General features: G+C 36.3%; 1 protein-coding gene across 1 annotated transcript in view; it reads left to right on the top strand.

The window, feature by feature from the left end:
- The window catches only part of FREM1 (FRAS1 related extracellular matrix 1), a 154,427-nt gene that overhangs the window by 74,509 nt on the left and 63,049 nt on the right, over nt 1-16,869 (top strand). Inside the window, exons 16-19 of the mRNA XM_007465647.1 lie at nt 1,890-2,069; nt 5,889-6,074; nt 11,517-11,713; nt 15,204-15,426. Coding sequence (XP_007465709.1) covers nt 1,890-2,069; nt 5,889-6,074; nt 11,517-11,713; nt 15,204-15,426 — 786 coding nt within the window. The remainder of the gene's footprint in view (nt 1-1,889; nt 2,070-5,888; nt 6,075-11,516; nt 11,714-15,203; nt 15,427-16,869) is intronic.

The following is a 16,869-nucleotide window of genomic DNA, read 5'->3' as shown; positions in this document are numbered from 1 at the left end:
ACACGTCCTCTCTCCTCATCTCCCAATTCTCTGCCTTATCTGCCTTATAAACTACTCATCCTTTAATGCTCAGTACAAAGCCAGCAAGGCCATCTGGAAAGACTTCTCTGATTTTCTCTGGTGTGTGTGCCTTGGCCCCTATGCCATCATCAGCCAATATTCTCATCCTTGTTCACCCTCAGCACCTGGTACATAATCAGGCTGAGATAGATGAATTTTCCATTTAATAGGTAAAAAATGGCTTAATAGTAGCAATTTCATATGGTTCCACTTAATACATACACATATCTGTGATATTCTAACCAAACTGCATTTCTTTCTCTACCGTTAGACTGTGTCAGCTCCTGACACATAGTAGGTCTTTGGACATTTGACATTCTTTTGAACTGTCTTTTGACGTTTTCAACACGTCTGCCTTTTTCTCTGCTGAGGCGTCCAGAACACTAATTTTCATATAACGGGCATTAAGTATATATTTATCAAGTGAATGATGAATAAACAAACTTTATGCCAATTTGTTTTATATAATTATGAATAGATGAGAGGTATCTTTTTAAAAAAATTTTCCTGAAGTTGAAGGCTGATTGTTTAATTTTAGTTCTCTCAACTTCACTGTTTTTTTTTGTTTTGGTTTGGTTTTTTGCGGTACGCGGGCCTCTCACTGTTGTGGCCTTTCCTGTTGCGGAGCACAGGCTCCGGACGCGCAGGCTCAGCGGCCATGGCTCACGGGCCCAGCCGCTCCATGGCATGTGGGATCTTCCCGGACCGGGGCATGAACCCGCGTCCCCTGCATCGGCAGGCGGACTCTCAACCACTGCGCCACCAGGGAAGCCCAACTTCACTGTTTTTTAAAAATAAGTCCAGTTATCTCATCCTTTAATCATTTGGTTGCTTAATAATATCATCTCGAGCTTTTCCTTGTCATTTTTTTCAAACAGGTAGAATAATGCCAAACACAATGCTCTGTAGATTTGACCAATGTGCCTTGTGAAAAGAGATGACATCCCTGATCTTTTGTGTCCTAGACTCATCAAAACTTCGAACATAATTGCTTCCCTTTTGGCACTTTCAGAGTGATGCATGAGAATTATCAAAAGCATATCTGCAGAACTTTCCTGTCCCCTGGACAGCAAGCATTCCCACCTCTGTGCTGTTAGTTAGTAATCCAAGAGCAGATTTCTATTTGTTCTATTTGTTCAGTTCTATTTACTGGTAAACTATCTAGTCCTGACATTTTCTTCCATTTTCCTCTCATTGCCTAAGTTGGGGCCATTTTGAATCCCATAGATGTAAAGCTCTAAAGAGTAAACAGAAGATGAAAATAAATGCCACTTCTTTTCCTGGTGCTGTTGCTATTTTGCTAACATCTTGGCTATTAAGTAATGAGGAAAATACTGAAACAAATCACAAAAATGTGGATTATATTTGTATTTCACCTATTCTGCTTCTTCTGTAGTGAATGATTGTTCATTTAAGGTGGTTAATGCAAATGGGAAGACAATTACCAGAGGGAAAGGGGTGCCTTCTGTTCTCCCTGAGGTTGGTCCTAACACTAATAATTATGAGAGAAGAGTAAAGCCATCACGAGTCAAGCTTCGTGTCTATCCCTTATTCATTTATGAACTGTCAGACCCTTGTTAGCCCTGTTTTGCCCCTCCATATGGTGATAGATGGCTGGCAGGGATTTCACCAGAGGCAACAGATGGGCAAGCATTTTTGCGTTATTTTTATGACTCTATTTAATTGCATAGATCAAATTGAGTTTTACCTTTTAACCACATAAATTCCTTTCCTTGCCATTTTATGCTTGTAGAGGAAGTGTGAATGGGTTTCATCTTGGTATTCTATGTTTTTAAAAGTCAGGCTTAAACTCTAGTTGTGTCTTCCAGGTGGTGAGATTGGCCTGGTGCCTTGTTTTGACACCATAACGTTGGTAGTCTCGGACACAGAAGCTGGCCCTTTTGTGAATGGACCTCATCCATCTGTTCCTCTTCGTGAGTCCTTTCCAGTGTATGATCTCAACATCACAGTGTATCCAGTGGACAACCAATCACCTTCAATTGCAATAGGTGACAATTTTTTCTTTTAAAGTTCTATTATTTCACCTAGTGTCATACCCATGGTCCAGTGAAATGATGCACTTTACATATAGTAAAAATAGAAAACCACCATACAGAATTGCTTCCAATAATTGCCTCAGTACAAATTTGTGGAAACCCCCAGATCTATGAAAGATTACAGGGCAAAAGAATTTACTTGTTTAAAAATTTAGATAAATCTGAGGGACCTTCAAGATGGTGGAGGAGTAAGACGTGGAGATCACCTTCCTCCCCACAAATACTTCGGGAATACATCTACATGTGGAACAACTCCTATAGAAAACCTACTGAATGCTGGCAGAAGAACTCAGACTTCCCAAAAGATGCCCTCAGGCGACCTACATGCAGAGGCGGGGCCAGATCCAAAGGTGAACTACAGGAGCTGTGTGAACAAAGAAGAGAAAGGGAAATTTCTCCCAGCAGCCTCAGGAGCAGTGGATTAAATCTCCACATCCCACTTGATGTACCCTGCATCTGTGGAATGCCTGAACAGACAACAAATCATCCCAAAATTGAGGCAGTGGATGTTGGGAGCAACTGTAGACTTGGGGTTTGCTTTCTGCATCTGATTTGTTTCTGGTTTTATGTTTATCTTAGTTTAGTATTTAGAGCTTATTATCATTGGTAGATTTGTTTATTGATTTGGTTCCTCTCTTCCTTTTATATATATATTTTTTTTTTTTTCCTTTTTCTCTTTTTGTGAGTGTGTATGCTTCTTTCTGTGATTTTGTCTCTATAGCTTTTGTCTATATAGCTTTGCTTTTACCATTTCTCCTAGGTTCTGTCTGTCCGTTGTTTTTTGTGTTTTTTTTGCATAGTTTTTAGCACTTGTTATCACTGGTGGATTTGTTTTTAGATTTGGGTGCTCTCTTCTTTCTTTTTATTACTTTTAAAATTTTTAATATTTTTTATTTTATTATTTTCATTCATTCTTTTTTGTTGTTGTTGTTGTTGTCCCTTTTCTTCTGAGCCGTGTGGCTGACAGGGTCTTGGTGCTCCGGCCAGGTGTCAGGCCTGAGCCTCTGAGGTGGGAAAGCTGAGTTCAGGACATTGGTCCACCAGAGACCTCCTGGCTCCATGTACTATCAAACAGTGAAAGCCCTCCCAAACATCTCCATCTCAATGCTAAGACCCAGTTCCACTCAACAACCAGCAAGCTACAGTGCTGGACACACCATGCCAAACAACTAGCAAGACAGGAACACAACCCCACCCATTAGCAGAGGGGCTGCCTAACATCATAATAAGGTCATAGACACCCAAAAACACACCACCGGATGCGGTCCTCCCCACCAGAAAGACAAGATCCACTATCATCCACCAGAACACAGGCACCAGTCCTCTCCACCAGGAAGCCTACACAACCCACTGAACCAACCTTAGCCACCAGGAGCAGACACCAAAAGCAACGGGAATTACGAACCTGCAGCCTGCAAAAAGGAGACCCCAAACAGAGTAAGTTAAGTAAAAAGAGGAGACAGAGAACACACAGCAGATGAAGGAGCAAGGTAAAAACCCACCAGACCAAACAAATGAAGAGGAAATAGGCAATCTACCTGAAAAAGAAATCAGAATAATGATAGTAAAGATATCCAAAATCTAGGAAATAGAACGGAGAAAATACAAGAAACGTTTCACAAGGACATAGAAGAACTAAAGAGCAAACAAACAATGATGAACACCACAATAAATGAAAGTAAAAATTCTCTGGAAGGAGTCACTAGTAGAATAACTGAGGCAGAAGAACAGATACGTGACCTGGAAGATAAAATAGTGGAAATAACTATCACAGAGCAGAATAAAGAAAAAAGAATGAAAAGAATTGAGGACAGGCTCAGAGATCTCTGGGAAAACATTAAATGCACAAACATTCGAATCATAGGGGTCCCAGAAGAAGAAGAGAAAAAAAAAGGGTCAGAAAATATTTGAAGAGATTATAGTTGAAAACTTCCCTAATATGGGAAAGGAAATAGTCAATCAAGTCCAGGAAGCACAGCAAGTCCCATACAGGATAAATCCAAGGAGAAACATGTCAAGAGACATATTAATCAAGCTATCAAAAATTAAATACAAAGAAAAAAATATTAAAGGCATCAAGGGAAAAGCAACAAATAACATACAAGGGAATCCCCATAAGGTTAACAGCTGATCTTTCAGCAGAAACTCTGCAAGCCAGAAGGGAGTGACAGGACATATTTAAAGTGATGAAAGAGAAAAACCTGCAACCAAGATTACTCTACCCAGCAAGGATCTCATTCAGATTTGATGGAGAAATTAAAACCTTTACAGACAAGCAAAAGCTAAGAGAATTCAGCACCACCAAACCAGCTTTACAACAAATGGGAAAGGAACTTCTCTAGGCAGGAAGCACAATAGAAGGAAAAGACGTACTATAACAAACCCAAAACAATTAAGAAATGGCAATAGGAACATACATATCAATAATTACCTTAAATGTAAATGGATTAAATGCTCCAACCAAGAGACATAGACTGGCTGAATGGATACAAAAACAAGTCCCATATAAATGCTGTCTACAAGAGACCCACTTCAGACCTAGGGACGCATACAGAGTGAAAGTGAGGAGATGGAAAAAGTTATTCTATGAAATGGAAATCAAAAGAAAGCTGGTGTAGCAATTCTAATATCAGACAAAATAGATAGCTAGTGGGAAGCAGCTGCATAGCACAGGGAGATCAGCTCAGTGCTTTGTGACCACTTAGACGGGTGCGATAGGGAGGGTGGGAGGGAGACACAGAGGGAGGGGATCTGGGGATATATGTATATGTATAGCTGATTCACTTTGTTATACCACAGAAACTAACACACCATTGTAAAGCAATTATACTCCAATAAAGATGTTAAAAAAATATTTAGATAAATCCGTGTGGAGAGAGAATGCAAGTGTGTGTGTGTGTGTGTGTGTGTGTGTGTGTGTGTGTGTGTGTATCTGTGTCTGTGTGTGTGCACACACTTGGGAATGAAGACAACATTGCAATCCTCAGATATTCTGGTTTTATTTCATGTGGGAAAATATCATTTGCCTGCTGGAGAGCCAATAATTTATTTTATCCATAATAATTTCTATTAGAATTGAATGAGTATATTAGCAAGACCATTTATATATACTTGACCTTATTTGCTTTCTAGAAAGTCATCTCTTCATAGGCATTGTGTATATGCTCTGTGTCTCCAAAAAAAATACAAACATATGTATGAATGTTATTGTAATTTGCAAAGTATCTCCTAAGCAATGTTCTGGGGAGGAAGCATTATCCCTGCAGAATAATTAAGCACCAAGCCATGAAAAAATGTTCATTATGAGCAATTCATAATAGTTCTCAGGCAATTAATGCTCTGACAAACAGAGGTAACAACTGATCTTGAAGAGTACATAAACCACATTTAGTGACTTATCATTAAAACAGTTTGGCAGTTTTTAGTTTCATTTGTCACTTCTATAGACACAAGGGAAATCAGAGTTCCTTGAGAGTGACTAAAGGGCTGTACTGAAGCATTTAGTATTTCTGCTCTCTTTCTATTATTGTCTGGCTTGCTTATACAAGAAAAAAATATAATTCCGTTAAGTCAAATTAAATTCCCCTCATTACCCCTGAATATATTCACTGTAAGGAGAATTATGCCAAAGGAAATGAATATCTCCCATGGAAGTATATTTGCATGTAGGAGGCTTCTGTGAATTGGAATTTCAATCACTCCCTTTTGTTCTCACTATTCTGATTAGAGGATTTCACGCTAAGTCATAATTGTGTTATTATTTATATGCAGGTACCATGTTCTTTGTAGATGAGGGTTTCTCAGCAGCCCTTACTATTAACCATTTGTCTGCCACTGACCCCGACACTGCAGCAGATGACTTGGAATTTGTTTTGGTTTCTCCTCCCCAGTTCGGCTACCTTGAAAACACACTACCTTCTGCAGGTTTTGAAAAAAGCAATACTGGCATCAGCATAGGTAAGTCATGGCTTTGTGTCCAGCAATAATTAGCCTATGTTTGTGACTGATTGGTTAGATCACGTTTAATGACTGGGTTAGGACTTCAGAAATGTTCAAAGTACTATATACACTCAAGGAATTATTATTATTACCAACACTTTTGAGTATTATTGTTTTTCATTCTAATTTTTCATTTAAAATTTCCCCATATATGGGAGTTTACTTCAAAATAAATGGAAATTTCACTTATGAAAAATATAAGAATAAATATTGAAGAAATAATGTTTTTAAAGGCCCTGAAAGCAACACAGAATACTGTGATAGGATAAATCTGGTGGAGCTCACTGGTCTCATTCTCACAGTTTTTTTTAACACTTTTAAAAGATATGGGCAGAAAAGATTAGGAAACATACCATGGAAATGTTGAAGATAATGACATTAGTTTTGAAACCAAAATACCTCTCAGATAATGAAATATCTCTGGTATTTCAGGCAAAAAGAAAACAACCAAAACAAAAACAGACACCAAAAACACAATTGTCCAAAGGCAACACTTTAGAGTTATTCTCTAAGCACCTGTTGGGGTACATCTATCTTAAATATGAGAGAATCTGGGTTTAAGATTAATTGCATTAATAGAGTGACTGAATGGATAGAAAAATGAAAGACCCAACTACATGCTGCCTACAAGAAACTCACTTCAGCTTCAAGGACATACATAAGCTTAAAATGAAGGGAAGGAAAAAGATATTCCATGCAAATGGAAACCAAAAGAGAGCAAGCGTAGATATACTTATAATAGACAAAAGAGACTTTAAGTCAAAACTGTAACAAGAGACAAAGAAGGTCATTATATAATGATAAAGTCTTAATTCATCAAGAAGATATAATAGCTGTAAATGTATATGCACACAACATTGGAGCACCTAAATATATTAAGCAAATATTAATAGATTTGAAGAGGATAATACACAACAATACAATAATAGTAGGGACCTCAGTACCCCAGTTTCAACAATGGATAGATCGTCCAGATGGAAAATCAATAAGGAAACATTAGACTTGAAATATATGTTAGACCAAATGAACTTAACAGACCTATACGCACATTCAATCCAACAAAAGCAGAATAAACATTCTTCTCAAGTGCACATGAAACATTCTGCAGGATAGATCATGTGATGAGTCAACAAACAAGTCTTAGCAATTTAAAAAGATTGAAATTGTACCAAGTATCTTTTTTGACTGCAATGGTATGAAATTAAAATCAATAACAGGAGGTAACTAGAAAATTCACAAATATGTGAAAATTAAGCAACACACTTATGAACAACCAATGGGTCAAAGATTAAATTTAAAAAAGAAATTAAAAAATCTTAAATAAAAATGGAAACACAACACACTAAAATATATGGGATGCAGCAAAAGCAGTGCTAAGAGGAAAATTTTATAGTGATAAATGCTACATTAAAAAAGTAAATCAACTAGAACTAGAAAAACAAAAACAAACTAAGCCCAGGTTTAGCAGAAAGAAGGTGATAACAAAGACCAGAGCAGAAACAGAGAACAGAAAAATAGAAGAGATTAATGAAACTGAATTGATTTTTTTAAAAGATAAATGAAATTGGCAAACTTTTAGCTAGATTTAACAAGAAGAAAAGAGAACTCAAATAAAATCTGAAATGAAGAAGGAAATATTACAACTAATACAGAAATACAGAGGATCATAAGAGACTACTCTGAACAATTATACACCAACAAATTGGACAACATAGGAACATAAAACTTACCAAGTCTGGATCATGAAGAAATTAAAAATCTGAACAGACCAGTAATCAGTAAATAGATTTAATCAGTAATCCAAAACCTCCCAAGTAAGAAAAGCCCAAGATCAGATCGCTTCACAGGTGATTTCTACCAAACGTTTAAAGAAGAATTAATACTCATTTTTCTCAAACTCTTCCAAAAAAAAGGAAGAGGAGGGAACGCTTCCAAACTCATTTTACAAGGCTAGCATTACCCTGATACCAAAGACAGATAAAGATACTACAAGAAAAGAAAACTACAGATCAATATCTTTGATGAATATAGATGCAAAAATTCTCCACAAAACATTAACAAACTGAATTCAACAGCACATTAAAAGGATCACACACCATGATCAAGTGGGATTTATATCTGTGATGCAGGGGTAGTTCAGCATATGCAAATCAATAAATGTGATACACCACATTGATAGAATGAAAGACAAAAATCCTATGATCATCTCTATAGGTGCAGAAACAAGTATTTGACAGATTTCTACATCCTTTTAAGATTAAAAACTCTCAACAAATTGTGTATAGAAGGAACATACCTCAACATAATAAAGCCTGTATATGAAGAACCCACAGCTGGCATCATAGTCAACAGTGAAAGGTTGAAAATTTTCCCTCTAAGATAAGGAACAAGACAGAGGTGCCCACCCTCATCATGCCTATTCAGTATAGTACTGAAAGTCATAGCCAGAGAAATTAGGCAAGAAAAAGAAATAAAGGGCGTCCAAATCAGAAAGGAAGAAGTAAAATGTTTCTGTTTGCTGATGATATGATATATAGAAATTCCTAAAGATTTCACCAAAAACTGTTAGAACTAATCAACAAATTCAATAAAGTTTCAGGGTACAAAATCAACATACAAACATCAGTTGTATTCCTATACATGAACAATAAGCTATCTGAAAAAGAAATAGGGAAAACAATCTCATTTATAATAGCATCAAAAACAATAAAATATTTAGGAATAATTTTAACCAAGGAAGTGAAAGATTTATATGCCAAGAACCATAAGACATAGAATTGATGTCTTGATGAAAGACACTGAAGAAGACAAAAATGGAAACACATCCCATGTTCATGGATTGAAAGAGTTAATATTGTTAAAATGTCCATACCGCTCAAAGCTATCTATAGATTCAGTGCAATCCCTATCAAAATCCCAATGGCATTTTTTACAGAAATAGAACAAACAATCCTAAAATTTGTATGGATCCACAAAAGACCTCAGATAGCCAAAGCCATCTTGAGAAAGAAGAACAAAGCTGGAGGCATCACACCTCCTGATTTCAAGCTATTATTACAAAGCTATCGTAATCAAAGCAGTATGGTATTAGCATAAAAACAAACACATAGATCAATAGAACAGAATAGAGAGCCTAGAAATAAACCAATGCATATATGGTCAATTAATTTTTAATGAAGGAGCCAAGAATATACAATGGGCAAAGCACAGTCTCTTTGAGAAGTGGTGTCAGGAAAAATGGACAGCCACATGCAAAAGAATAAGACTGGACACAACAAAAATTAGCTCAAAGTGGATTAAAGACTTGAACATAAGACATGAAACCATAAAACTCCTAGAAGACAACATAGGCAGTAAGCTCCTTGACATGGGTCTTGATGATGATTTTTGTATTCATATTGAATTTGACACCAAAAGCAATGGCAAAAAACCAAAAATCGACAAGTGGGACTACATCAAACTGAAATGCTTCTGCACAGGAAGAGAAACAATCAACAAAATGAAAAAGTTACCTATAGAAAGGGAGAAAATGTCTGCAAACAATATATCTGGTAGGAGATTAATATCTAATATATATAAATTACTCATACAACTCAATACAAAAAGCCCAAACAATCTGATTGAAAAATGGGTAGAGGACTTGAGTAAACATTTTTCTGGAGAAGATGTACAAATGGTGGAACAGGTACATGAAAAGGTGTTCATCATCACTAATCATCAGGGAAATGCCAGTTAAAAGCACAATGATATATCATCTCCCACCTGTTAGAATGGCTGTTATCAAAATGGTAAGAGATAACAAATGCTGGCGAGGATGTGGAGAAAAGGGAGCCCAACCGTTAGTTGGGAATGTAAATTGGTACAATCACTATGGAAGTTTCTCAAAAAATTAAAAATAGAACTTCTGTATGATTCAGCAATTCCACTTCTAGGTGTATATCCAAAGAAAATGAAAACAGGATATCAAAGACATATCTGCTCTCCCATGTTCATTACAGAATTATTCATAATAGCTAACATATGGAAACAACCTAAATGTCCATTGATGGATGAATGGACAAAGAAAATGTGGTATACACACACACACACACACACACACACACACACACACACACACACACACACACACACAAAAGAAAAAGTGTTAGACACACACACACACACACACACACACACACACACACACACACACACACACACACACATTAGGATATTATTCAGCCATGGAAAAGAAAGAAATGCTGCCATTTGCAACAACATGGATGGACCTCTGAGAGCATTATAGTAAGTGAAATTCATCAGACAGATAAAGACCAATACTGTACAGTCTTACTTATATGTGGAATCTAAAAATATTGAACTCATAGAAACAGAGAGTAGAATAGTGGTTGCCAGGTGCTGAGGGTAAGGGTGAGGAGATGCAGGAGATGCTGGTTGAAGGCTACAAACTTTCAGTTATAAAATGAATAAATTCTGGGTATCTAAGGTATAGCATGATGACTATAATTAACAGTACTTATTATACACTTGAAAGTTGCTTTGAGAGGAGAGCTTTGATGTTCTCATCATATCAACAACAGCAAAATAGTAATTATATGAGGTGAATGATATGTTAATTAACCTTATTGTGATAAATACTTTGTGGTATAGAATGTTTCAAATCAACATGTCATACACCTTCAACTCACACGATGATATGTGCATTATATCTGAATAAAGTCGGAAGAAAGAAAGATTAATTGCATTAAAGTTTATGCAGTTTCTCCTGTGACTCATACACAACACAGAGCATTTTTATCTTTTTTTTTTTTTTTTATTCTTTTATACAGCAGGTTCTTATTAATTATCCATTTTATACATGTTAGTGTATATATGTCAATCCCAATCTTTTTATCTTTTGATTTAAGGCAATGTCAGAATACCAAAATAACAGGTCAGTTAATTCCACTCATTCCTACCAGTTGATATGTAGTCAAGTAGGCAGATGATTGATAGACTCTTGTTTTGCCTTTATATGAAAGAGATGGTTCCTTTCTTGTTCAAGCATGACAAGAACTGCTCACACAGGAGCACTGGTTTTAATCAAGGGAAGGAAAGTCTCTCTGACGTTCATTCCAAGTATATAAAGAATGGTCATGAAGTCCCTGTAATCCTAGTTAGCAGTTATTGCCCTTCTGTTCTCCATGAAAATTTTAATTGTTCCTTATAATTTATGGCTATCTGTTTTTATGTTGATGGTTATAGTGATTATAGCAGCCCCTGAAGCTGATTGTTAGGTCAACTGCTATGACCTCTTATTTCCTCTGCTGAGAAATAGGCTATCAGATTAAGGATTAAGGACCAGTAACTTGGAAAAAAACCCTTTTTCTTATTTATGTGCTCCATCTTGGTGTGCTCTAGCTTCGTTTCAGTGGAAAGACATGAAGGCTTTACACATTAACTATGTGCAGTCCAGGCATCTGAGGATGGAACCAACAGCCGACCAGTTCATGGTGTATGTCACTGATGGGAAACGACGCTCCTTGGAGATACCATTTTACATTATAATCAACCCCACAAATGATGAAGCTCCTGATTTTATAGTGCGGAATGTTACTGTAAGAAAGATACCAGAATTTTCAATTTCTCCTTTATCATTTTCTAATTTTTATTTTCACCTATAGCCCATTTACATTAGTCTATGTGCACTTAACACTTTAAGTTGATGAGAAGTAGAGAAGGCATAACCTGTTATATAATGCAATCACTTGAAAAGTATTTTTCTAATAATAGGGATGTTGGTAATGATAATAATAATTGCTAACATATAACAATTTTATGGTTACAATTTTAGTTGCATATACAGAGAATGTAGTACTTACTAGGTTGTAGGTACTATTCCAAACCCTTTACATGTATTCATATTGAATCCTCGCAATAGGCTTTTAGAGTGATGGCATTATTATTGCCATTTAATAACTGCAAAAAATGAGGCTTAAGAGGTTAAGTTAGTGGCCCAAGATCACAGAGCTTGGAAGTAAGTAGCAAGTAGGGGATTTGCACCCAGGTGCTCTGATTCCACAGAGTGCCCTCTTAACCAGTGCTATAATAGCAAGGGTTCTTAATTCATGAATCACAGGCATCTTTTTTCATACAGCTATTTATAAAGATATATGAAATGAAAAAATACAATTTGGACCATTATTGTTATGCAGTTTAAAAATGTCTTTATATTATATAATAATATTTGTTAGTTTTATTTAAAAATTCAGACATATACTTAAAATGGCCCAGCATATCACTGCTGAGACAACAACTGTTGTCTTAAAAAATAATAATAAATATCTATGGTTAAATAAGTTAGAATGTTGAGAAAACATACATAATGGAATATGAAATTCTCTCTTCAACAGCCACTACCCATAGTCACTCCCCATCAGTTGAGGTTTTAGTAATTAATTTCCACAGAAATAATTTGTGCACATGCCAGTGATATGTGTGTATATGATTTTTCTGTATGTTTTTACCTACAAATCAGGGATCATACTATACCCTACTCTCTACTTTAAAAAAAGAAAACCTTAATTACGTATATTGTAAATATTTTCATATCAGCATATAATCCTTTTTAAACAGTTCTAATGTTTATACAGTTATTTAAAACAGACATGCACATAGCAAATCCTGATTAAATGAATGAGCACAGGCTTTGGAGTAAGAGGGACTTGGTGTAGCTGTTTACTAGTTGTAGGGTCCTGGGTAAGTTTTTTCTCTTTGTTTCTGTTTGCTCATCTGCAAATCGTGTATCAAATCTTCGTTTAGGGTAGCCATGACAATCATTGATGGTCAGGCACATAGAAAACCCTTAATAAATAGGTGTCATTCATATTAGTCTTGTTATGTTTGTCATCTTTTTTCAGACATTGACCAAAGCACATATTATCTATTTTGAAACCATTATCTTGCCTTATTTTGCACTAAAAATCATCAAACTCTCAATGCAGAAGTCTTTATTTGATTTTAATTTTCTACTGAATCTTAATGGTATATGAAAGCCACCTCAGGATGAGACTTAAGAGCCAGTTCCTGCTTTTCCTCTTCTGTTGGCACATGGATTTCTCCAGAGAGCACTTCAGTAATTAATTATGAGAGAGAGAAAAGAATTACAGATGATTCCTTCTATACCTACCTCTATTGTCCTGTATCTGTCTAGGATTGGGGTTTCTGAAATAATTAGGCCACTGGGAATTTGTCTCTTGCTCGTCTCTGAAAGCAATCATTTTTTTTTTTTTTTTTTTTTTTCCTGTGCATTCCTTAGAGAAGCTGTTGAAGAGTAACAAATATGGAGCCCCATGTGTTATTGGCAGAGCTGGCTTCAAGCTTCAAGCGATTTTTTAAAATAGTCATATTTATTTTGCCTTCTTGTGAAAAAGTGTATTTATTTTGTAGCTAGCTGGGCTTCCATCAAGTTGTGCTGCAACTTGCAAAGAAAAAATTGAGGTTTTAGTTTAAGTTATTATAATCCATTTCAAGCCTGTCTACTAGTGAGTTTCTGCATTTTATGTCTCTTGATCTAAACCTATTTTTTATAATCTCAATAAACAATTGAATGTGCAGAAAAGAATCCCACATTTTTTCAATAAAATTTCCCAGTCATCTTGTGAATGAATTTAGCATTTTGTAAATAAGAAAGGTTGCCATACAGTGAGTCCAGGAGCCCCAAGCTTTGTAAAGACAGTTAATTAGAACATCTTTTTAGGTTGCTTTATGAAAGTTTTTGGAGAAAAAGGCAAATTATCATCAAAGATGATTCCCTAATTCTATCATTGTGTATTAAATTATGATGCCATCTCAGTTTTTAATAAGAAAACCAGCATAATTTTAGCCCAAATATCAGATATTATGATTCTTTTTTATGCACGTTCAAGGAAGAGTGGTTGCAGAAAGGCTCTCTTCAAAGTCCTTAAGAGAGGCTGAAGGGAAAGGCCATTTTCACAAATCTAATCCATATGTCTTCTTCAAAGCTAAAATGTCCACTCAGCCACGAAGACATTCCTGGGCTCCTCCACTCTTTTGCACTTCTTGTTTATCCATATTTAGTAGCACTAGATATTTTCTTCCTTGTGTTATAGTTATTGATGGACAGGCCATCACATTCTCATCTGACTTTGATTCTTTAGAGTATTCGTATTCCCACAGCATCCAGTGAGCTGCAAATGCCCAATAAGCACATGTTAAACTTATACACTCATATTATTTAGATCTTGCTATATTTCACAGTAGGAAACAGAACTACTTCCTTGTTCCCTTGCTGTGAGAAAAAGAAGATAAAGATGACTAAGCACCGTGTCAATGGTACTAATGGTACTGATGGTTTTAAATAACTAGAAATGAAATGAAAAACATTCAGTTCTCTTTATGCTTAAAGGATTATGAAACCTGAAGTGGGGTGCAGGGTCGTTCAGGAAAATTAGAGGTGTGAAGACTGGGAAGAGATGAGGGACCCAGAATTAAAATACATTCTGTTGTGCATCCAGAAGCATCCTCTCAACTGTTGTTGACTGTAATTGAAATATAGAAGATTTTACTACAATGACAAAAATTAAAAACACCTAATACCCCCAGTGTGCATAGCAGATATTTGTGCCATTTCTAAAACAGAAACGTAAGATTTATGAAAGCAACAAGGTCCAGGAGATTAAAATAACAGGTTAGGATCTGAAGGCAGGGTCTATACCTGGTTTTACAACTGAACTCTGTGACTTCCAGAAAGCAAGCATCCTTTTGGTTGCTTTTCCCCCCAACCTTTGAATTATGAAGTATATATATGAGATTCGATGTGTCTCTCCTTTAGTCTTTCATGTAAATAAAGTGCTTTGAAATCTTCAAAAGAAAAATGTGAGAAAGATTAATAGATTTGTTCTTGTCTTCGAAGGTCATGTTGAACCAGCAGTTTCTTTTTAGGACTCATTACACACACATCTCATGGAAAATTTGCATGGGTATCTTAAAATTATATAGGATATGTTAAAATTATTTTTTGAGCAGTTTGCCAAAAGAAAGACAGGTTTTATTTAGCATGCAGCTGACTTCCCTGTTTTTGTTTAGGTGTGTGAGGGTCAGATGAGAGAGCTGGATTCTTCCATCATTAATGCTGTTGACCAGGACATGCCCAAGGACCGCTTGCTGTTCAGTGTCACTCAGAAGCCACGTCATGGCCTCCTCATCAACGGGGTGTTTAGCAAAGACTTGCCTCAGTATAAGCAATCACCCAACCCTGGCCAGAAGCATGAACTTGTTTACAACTTTTCCATGGAACTTCTCAAGAATGGTATATCATGCTTCATTTCAATCTGTTTGTTGTTTGTTGATTTAATAATTTAACCCAGAAAAGATAATAATAAATCACAGAAAGAGGAAGTGAAGAGATGGCATTCACCTACATTCATTATCCCTCAAGGGTTTTCTCTGGGCTCTGGATTAATGCAGGGCATGAAGCCCCAGCTAGAGTTAGTGGGTAACTGAAAAGGAAATAATATGTTCTCCTTCACTTTTAGAGCATCAATAAAAATGGTATTTGTGATTTTTGGTAGTTTACCCCAAGCTTTTAATGTCAAAATTAAAAAAATTTCTTTTTAAAACTATTGAGATCGTGGAACTAAATTGAAGAGATTTGTCTGCCAAAACATCCACATTTGAAACAAATATAGAACAAATATAATAACTCATTATTCTCTGAGGAGATAATTTGCCCTTTAAGGAAATGACACATTGGAATAGCAGCCTGAATTATTTTTTCATTACTCTTTCTGAAAAATTGGTCTTATCCCATTTAACATATATATATAAATGCTTTTAAATATTTGAGAAAAGTGTGTTGGCTCTAGAATCACTGCCTACTTGCATTCTCCTTCCTGCCCTGCCTTCATGTATTCTGTTTACCCTGCCTGAGGGGTCCTTCCCTCTCCTTCCCCTGGCCACCCAGTACCAGCCTTCAGACCCAGTTCACTATCGACCTCCCTGTGGAGCCCACCTGCACACTCCGAACTCTTCCTTCTCTGTGTTTGATTTATCTAGCACTTGTTCCACATTTTTTTCTACTGTCTTTTAATTTTTCCTTTCCCCAGCTAGAGCTCTCTGCCCCAAAGTTTATTTTGCAGTAGTTGCACAATATCATATCATGTTTGAATTGAAAAAGCTAATTAACATACTTCTCAGTTTTATCAATTGCAAAGAAATAAATTCCAGAGCTTAAATGATGGTATTGCCAAATGAATAACCCTGTGTAGGAAATGATACAATATATTTTTACAATATGTTTTTCAAATTTAAGGCCAAGGAAAAAAGAAATAATAAATCAAATTTTACTCTCAGGAAAGTCAGTTTTTGGGGACTTCCTTGGTGGTGCACTAGTTAAGAATCTGCCTGCCAATGCAGGGGACATGGGTTCGATCCCTGATCTGGGAAGATCCCACATGCCACGGAGCAACTAAGTCCGTGTGCCACAGCTACTGAGCCTGCTCTCTAGAGCCCGTGAGCCACAACTACTGAGCCTGCATGCCACAGCTACTGAAGCTTGCGCACCTAGAGCCTGTGCTCCGCAACAACAGAAGCCACTGCAATGAGAAGCCCGTGCACCACAACGAAGAGTAGCCCCTGCTTGCCACAACCAGAGAAAGCCCGCGTGCAGCAATGAAGACCCAATGCAGCCAAAAATAAATAAAATAAAATAAATAAATTTTTAAAAAGTCAGTTTTTGAAAAATAATATTCAT

This window comes from Lipotes vexillifer, unplaced genomic scaffold, assembly GCF_000442215.2.
Source record: "Lipotes vexillifer unplaced genomic scaffold, Lipotes_vexillifer_v1.1 scaffold31, whole genome shotgun sequence".
NCBI classification, from domain to species: Eukaryota; Metazoa; Chordata; class Mammalia; order Artiodactyla; family Lipotidae; genus Lipotes; species Lipotes vexillifer.
Note: the sequence above shows the minus strand (reverse complement) of the source record. Positions and strands in the feature narration are given on the sequence as shown.